The 8,071-nt window shown below is 40.1% G+C and overlaps 1 protein-coding gene across 3 annotated transcripts in view; it reads right to left on the bottom strand.

Moving 5' to 3' along the window:
- Positions 1 to 637: 637 nt before the first annotated feature.
- Positions 638 to 8,071, bottom strand: part of LOC148036573 (putative phosphopantothenoylcysteine decarboxylase) — a 53,655-nt gene continuing 46,221 nt past the window's right edge. For all 3 annotated transcript variants that reach the window (XM_087678561.1, XM_087678562.1, XM_087678563.1), the window contains exons 2-3: positions 1,326 to 1,696; positions 638 to 1,114 (exon numbers count right to left, since the gene is read on the bottom strand). In XM_087678561.1, coding sequence (XP_087534687.1) covers positions 812 to 1,114; positions 1,326 to 1,658 — 636 coding nt within the window. In that variant the 5' untranslated portion in view covers positions 1,659 to 1,696 and the 3' untranslated portion in view covers positions 638 to 811. The remainder of the gene's footprint in view (positions 1,115 to 1,325; positions 1,697 to 8,071) is intronic.

Raw genomic sequence — 8,071 nt, 5'->3', positions numbered from 1 at the left:
GTATAGCTTTGAACAATTTCCAATTGGAATGATATAGAAACCAAGAAAACAAGGTACATGAGGCAACACTACAATCACACAAGGGACAGTGAAATTAGATTTTTCCAAAATTAGATCCTAACACGAGCACAAGTCACATTGCAATTATGGTTTTATTACCTTTGTGTGTTTTTAGGTGCTCACAACCAAGGGAAATGGCACACTCTTCTAGCAAGCCTGAAAACCTTATGTTCAACAACATATCATTTAGCACCAAGGGAAGGCACAATTATTCTCGATCCATCGTGTTTTTAGGATCTCCAGAAGCTATTTTGGCACATCTACATGAATCCTAACACATTCTTCTACCATGCAATCACACAGCCAACTTCCACTCAGACCCTTTGCCCCAATTTGAACTCGTAAAAGCCATTTACAGACAAAACAAAATGGTCATTCCAAACTTGATACTTTCTATACTGACATTTTCTTGAACAACCTAAATGACAACCTCACAAAGTTTGTCAGCCCTTTTTCCACTGTTGTTTAAAGCTTGTATCAGCCCAACTGTAAATCCAATCAAGCCAGCCTCCTGGAGTTGAAATTTGCAAACCAAATATTAAGATAACCGGCACTTTTACAGCAATGGAGAGCAAGATATTTAAAGCATAGTCACCTTGTTTGGGTGCCATTAGCCACGAGTGATCAACATAAAGTAACACAAGTTATGAGCACCTAGTTCACAATAACGCATAGGAGTGCTATGTTTGCACTGGTGACAGAACATATCCTCAAAGAAGAAAAGCACCAAACCAGTGTAGTTGGCCTCAATCTATACAGAGTCCAAAATCATGGGCTTCACTTGAGAATTTTTGTTATGCATTGAAAGCCTTAGAGTTGAATCTATAATAGATGGTTCTGCCATTGCTCCATTGCCATAATCTCCACAAGCTAGCTTTTTAGGTATTGGTGGTATAATAACAAACCCCAACTCTTTGATTGCCTGTAGATGCTTTTGTGTGAATGGGTTGTCCCACATAAAGGTATTCATTGCTGGAGCTACAAACACCGGCTTTGAGAAATCCCATGCCCGAAGAATGCATGTCAGAAGATTATCACAAAGCCCACCTGCTAGCTATGTATATAGAAATAAAAATATTCACTGTCAGGTAAATAAGAACTAAAGTTTTTCAAAGAAATTACAGATCACATTAACCCACATAGTCATCTTTTTACAAGCTGTAGCCTTGACATTTACCTCTGAAACACATCTATTTTAGTACAACAGACGGTTCAACTTACAGCCCCTAGTAGCCTTCATATTATTGCATTATCAAGCACTGTACCTTTGCAAGGGTGTTTGCTGAAAGAGGTGCAATCACCATTGCATCTGCCCACTTTCGTAACTCAATATGGAGAACGTCATCACCTATCTTGCTCCAACTGGACCATTCATCCTCATCTGTATACAGCCTTACTGTTGTTGGTAGAGAAACTTTATCAATGAAATGCAGAGCAGATTTAGATGCGACAGCTTTCACTTCTGCCCAATCAGATAAGCTCTCAGCAAGAATTCCAAACTTTATGGCAGCAACGCTACCACTTGCTGCTAGAATAAGTCGAGGCCTTTGACAACTTGCAGACTGTGACATTGAAGCTGATAATGCCTTTGTAGCCATTTCCACCTCAGCATCTGTGTTAAGCCAGCATTTATGACCTGCAATTAAGAGCTAACTAAGTAACCAAAAGTTTGGCCAGATTGCCAAAAGTCATGCAAAGACACTCAATCCTAGTTACTCATGCAATGAAAGACATTTTTAAATATCTAAACTTTCTGAATAGAAAACAGACAAATAAGGCACAAATTGCACAAACATATCATTTGAGGATAAAGTATCTTCAACACATAATCAAAAGTGGATCTTCTGGCAGAAGATAAAGCTCAAACATGATTTGTCTTTGCCTGTTTACAACAACACAGGAAACATACAATATCACTAGCCTAGCTGCTACACTGAACCCAATTCTGCTGCTTCAAACCGATTGTGACTGTTCAGGCTTTTTCAAACCAGTCTTCCTTCCGTGGATGGGTGGTAAATCCCTAATTACAACTTAATTACAACAGCAAACAATTAATCCAAATCTGAAAATACAAATTTACCTACTGATCTTGCACAATGCACACTCGATCGGCCCCAAAATTGGTGCCCCTTTCAGTATTTCTTTAGCTTTATTGAAGAAGAAGTTGATTTACAATGGGATTCTCCCAATCCCTTTCGGTATTTCAACTCCCCTTGCTGTCCAAAGTGACCAGCAAGTCTTCAATCTATTTTGCCCCTTGATTCGGGCACTTAATTGGCCTTCACCCACTTCATGGACAATGGAAATGCCCCAAATTCAATGGTTGGCTAGTCCTCCACCTGAATTTAGCTGAAATTCACCTTCAGCCCTGTTGAATCTAAGCCTTGGAGCTTCCAATTTCTAGCACACTTCCCGAGGCCCCTGCTAAACCCTAATTTTTGTTGTAAATTAGGGTTTATAGCTGAGAAATTTGCAATTTCTCAGCCTCCAAGGGTCCAAATGCTAAGATCTTCGGAGCAAGGTTGCAAAATGACTGTGAGATGAGAGAGAAAGTTGTAGAGAGAAAATTCAGAGTTTTGTCGTGAAGAATGACTGAAAATCAGTCAAATGCAAACGCTGCCCTACCACAACAACTTGTAGATACAAAGAACTGAAGAAAATCAATCATTTACTGTTGCTGCCCCATCTTAACAGCATGTAGATGCTGTCACCTACTGTTGATTGGTCTTCTCTTGTCCTTGGCTGCCTCGAAAGGTCCTCCAATGACTGCAAATCAGACCAGCAGTCTCTCCTCCCTCTCTCTTGTAGACTGAATTTATAAAAATGTCTCTCTCCAGCCTCTAAAGACGTTTTTCAGTCTTGCATGGGCATTTTTGACAAGTGGTAGCCTTTCCAAATGGTTTTTCCAACATTTTTCATAATTAAATATATAAATAATTTTCAACCTTTAAATATTGAAAATTAATCTAATAATTATTTTGGTGCCCTGAAAAATAATCTTACTGGCCAATAATTAAATTGGCTAGGCAACTTCTATTCCCGAGTGTCTCTACGTCATCTTTAACTATCAGATTGGCGTTAGGTACCATTAAACCCCACTTCTCTAGTGTCACCAACTGACACTTATGGCCAAATGGATGACCTAGGCCAACAACTAGTACCAGATACCACTAAGTAATTATGCGGCATAACTTATAGCAACTTTTGCCTTTGATATCTTGTGATTTCCTTGAGTCCCGAGCTTGTAAAATTACTCTAACCCTAGTTACACCTTACGTGTGCAACGTTTACTTAACCATGTGATTAAAAATTAATCCACATGTTAAGTGAGGTTTCAAAAATACATGTCCTCATGATAGTCCTTCCCCTTGAAATCCTTACAATCGCCTTCGATTGCACTACCAAATGCATCAAAAGCAAAGTATTATACTTGAATTTTCCATAGGGCATCATAGTCAACACAACATTGCGCATTGTTGTTCAACCATTTCATATGCCCAACATATGCTGAAAATTACCAATCTCTTTATGCATTGAAGTGCCAACATTTGGGTCATTTCCCACATTTTCAACATGTTGTCCATGCTGAGAACCATGCCCAATATCAGTCATTGCATTTTCCCCTTCACCATGTGATTGACCAAGGAGTGATGCATCATCTCCACTTGATCTCGTATCACCATGTGAAGACATGCTTGCCATAATTCACTATTGAGAACAATTTCAGCAATAATGCAATAGTCCCAAGTTGCAATCAAGTACCACAGGCCCACCAATTCAAAGGATTTAATGGTATCCCAACAATGGAACCATGAAACCAGTCTTCCTTCCGTGGATGGGAGGTAAATCCCTAATTACAACTTAATTACAACAGCAAACAATTAATGCAAATCTGAAAATACAAATTTACCTACTGATCTTGGACAATGCACATCCGATTGGCCCCAAAATTGGCGCCCCTTTCGGTATTTCTTTAGCTTTATTGAAGAAGAAGTTGATTTACAATGGGATTCTCCCAATCCCTTTCGGTATTTCAACTCCCCTTGCTGTCCAAAGTGACCAGACCACCAAGTCTTCAATCTATTTTGCCCCTTGATTCGGGCACTTAATTGGCCTTCACCCACTTCATGGACAATGGAAATGCCCCAAATTCAATGGTTGGCTAGTCCTCCACCTGAATTTAGATGAAATTCACCTTCAGCCCTGTTGAATCCAAGCCTTGGAGCTTCCAATTTCTGGCACACTTCCCGAGGCTCCTACTAAACCCTAATTTTGCTGTAAATTAGGATTTACAGTAGAGAAATTTGCAATTTCTCAGCCTCCAAGGGTCCAAATGCTAAGATCTTCAAAGCAAGGTTGCAAAATGACTGGGAGATGAGAGAGAAAGCTGTAGAGAGAGAAAATTCAAAGTTTTGTCGCAAAGAATGACTGAAAATCAGTCAAATGCAACTGCTGCCCTACCACAACACCTTGTAGATGCAAAGAACTGAAGAAAGATGCTATCACCTGCTGTTGATTGGTCTTCTCTTGCCCTTGGTTGCCTCAGAAGGTCCTCCAATGGCTGCAAATCAGACCAGCACCCTCTCCTCCCTCTCTCTTGTAGGCTGAATTTATAAAAATGTCTCTCTCCAACCTCTAAAGACGTTTTTCAGTCTTGCATGGGCATTTTTGACAAGTGGTAGCCTTTCCAAATGGTTTTTCCAACATTTTTCATAATTAAATATATTAATAATTTTCAACCTTTAAATATTGAAAATTAATCTAATAATTATTTTGGTGCCCTGAAAAATAATCTTACTGGCCAATAATTAAATTGGCTAGGCAACTTCTATTCCCAAGTGTCTCTACGCCATCTTTGACCATCAGATTGGAGTTAGGTACCATTAAACCTCGCTTCTCTAGTGTCACCAACTGACACTTATGGCCGCATGGATGACCTAGGCCAACAACTGGCGCCAGATACCATCAAGTACCTGTGCGGCATAACTTATAGAAACTTTTTCCTTTAACACCCCATGATTTTCTCGAGTTCCGGGCTTGTAAATTTACTCTGACCCCAATTACACCTCACATGTGCAACGTTTACTTAACCATGTGATTAAAAATTAATCGACATGTTAAGTGAGGTTTCAAAAATACATGCCCTCATGACCCTTTTTGTGCCTGGGGTTTGCTCATTCTGCTTGCAGGCATGCGGATGGAAGCTTTTATGGAGCATATAGTGCTTTGGAAGCAATAAGCACACTTGATGCAATGAAACTTACAGCCAAACATAAGACGAGCTAGAATGAGAAGAGGCAGCCATCCTATAAAACAGCCATAATATTAGAACACCACAGTGATCCGCAATTGCCATGCACCTTCAACAAAATTCCTATCCAAACTTCAAAGAAGTGGAGTAACAGCTGAACTACAACATTATAGCAAAATAAATAATGAACAACCTAAATGCCCCTACTGTGCAAAGTGGCCCCTCACTATGTAACTATCCACAATGGGTAGAGGTCCATACATACAAAAGTCAAAATCCACCTATTGATACTCTATCCTCAAAAACAAGTAACCAAGAGCATATCCAAACATGCAACAACATAGCTTGTTGAAGTGGATCTCCAGCAATGGCACTACATCCATATACTTGAACTAGTTGATAGACACAACTACCACCATGTTGTTACACCAAAATTTCTGTCACGGTGATGGGCTCTTTTTTCCAAACTAAGCCTTCCATAACTATCGTACAATCTAGTTTCTCACTGGTATTAGCCGCATAGCTTGCTCCAAAGTACACAACTAGAAACTGTACATACCTTTAAAGACCTTTGTAAAAATTTGATGTTGGTTTTTATGTGTTAGCTGTCTCGGAACAATTTCAAATGTCATGTGAGCCTCAGGAAATGATGATAATAACTGTTTGGTCCTGTCTCTAGAAATTTGACACATCAAGGTTTACACAAAACTCAGAAGAGTTTGGTGGAAGAGATCGCAAAGGGTGTTAGGAGTTACTTGAGAACTGTCTCAGGGAATTTCTAGCATAGAACACATTGTTTTGTGCCTTAAAACGGGTTTATCCCTTATGGCATATGAAAGGTGGTTTTGTAAAGAATGAAATAAGATTTAACTAAGCCTTATAAGGCTAAGGCTAATATGAGAAGAAGCAATTGACTTGTGAAGTTGATGATTGTGTGGGATTTTGGATACTTCGAGTTGGCTTAGAGATAGCAATTGGATGCACCAACCTGATCGGAATGAGTCTAGCAAGTAGATTTGAGCACTGCCAAGTGTGATATGAGTTGGGAATGGCCATGCAGGGCATGTGGGTATCAGGCACGATCAACAGACACACTGATTTTGAGCAGGTCAACTGATTGTAAGGATTGAAATGAGCTCTATAAATAGAGCATACACTTGCATTGTTGAAGAGGGATGCTCTATGATGCAACACGACTGCCATCCTTCCTTATAATCCTTTTTTTCTTCATCATGATTTATACAATTGCAAAATAAGCTATTGTCCTAACTATCTCATAAACTATTCTTCCTTCTCTTTTAGCTCTAATACCATGTGAAGACTTTGAAGACTTGTGAGGACTGGAGTTCCATGCAATATGATGGACTGAAGCTGCTGGAAGTTCGAGAAGAGGAGTCCCATCTGCAAATTCAGAAGGAGATTATCAATTTCTCAATACAAGTTGCTGTTGTGCCATTTTCTTTTAAACTAAAGCTTCATAAAAGTGGTTTATGGTTAATATATGGGCGCTTGGCTTCCATTCATAATAGTCAATCGTAAGATCTTGTTAACTCTTTGTTGTTGCGCCAAGAAGAAGGAAAGGAAGGTAGTTAAATCTTCCAATGATTTATACTACTCAAGAAGGTGGATGATAAAGTAAAAGAGTCACTTGTTTAACAAATTATTGTTGGGTGTAAAGGCCCTTTACGTGCTCTCTCGTATATATATTACTTCACACATGTGAACTCACCCTAGCGGGTGTAAGTGTACCGTACCCTAAGTATAAATACATTCTTTTATTCTTTGTGTGTACCACACTAGTACACACCTATCCATCGACTCTCACTCTCACACTCTCTCACTATTCAGCACCTCCATTGATGTGCATGCTCTCTCTGCTTCTGCTCATGCTCATCAAGATAGTATCAAAGCTTGACAATTCAAGCTGGTAGACGTGACAAGCAACACTTGTCATTGATAGGCACCGGCAGCACTCAACAGTCGACAAGTGCAAGCAATAGCCAACACTCACAATCAACACGTGTAGGCGATAGCCACAGCTACAGTCGCAAGAAGCAATCGCAGGTAAGGGGAAGCAATCACAGGTGACAAGCAATGCCTTCACGATAGGCGTGAGCACAATCGACAAGTGGTGAAGGCAAACGACAGTTGAGCGGACAGTCGACAAGCGATTGTTACACGACTGGAGACTGTTGCATGACGGGCGACTGCGACGTGTCAAGCGATTGGAGGAGGCATGCGTCAGACACATCCCCATGACGGGCGACAGGGTGTCAAGCTACACGGACAACGGACAGGTCACGCAGCCGCACGAACAACAGGTAGGTCAACGGCCCCAATATTCTTTTTTCTTAAAATCAAAAATCTTCAATTTGATTTATTTCCCCTCGTCCGGGTGTTCACACGAGCAAGCACAGAGCACGAATCTGTGCCAATTTGCTTCATAAAATTTGAGGCTTTTCCTAGATTTGGTGCCAGACACATGTGTCAATGACTTTTGATCCATAAATTGCAGACATTGAGTGCACAGGTCTCAGAAATTTTGGGGACTTTCAGATGCAAGTGAATTTTTTGCTTTTTTGAGCCAATTTTCTTGGAAATTGTGCACTCTTGGACCCCAAAATTTGGGGCTTTTGCAAAAATCGTGAAATTTCTGCAACAATAGCCCGTACTTGATACTCGGGAAGATGTATTGATGCAATTGGAGCAGATTCACTACAGAAATTTTGGGGCTTTTCACATTGGTGATGTATTTTGAGT

This window comes from Lygodium microphyllum, chromosome 5 (assembly GCF_053477565.2).
Source record: "Lygodium microphyllum isolate KBCC chromosome 5, Lygodium_microphyllum_v1.1.10, whole genome shotgun sequence".
Lineage (NCBI taxonomy): Eukaryota > Viridiplantae > Streptophyta > Polypodiopsida > Schizaeales > Lygodiaceae > Lygodium > Lygodium microphyllum.
This window is presented reverse-complemented; position numbering and strand designations above follow the sequence as displayed.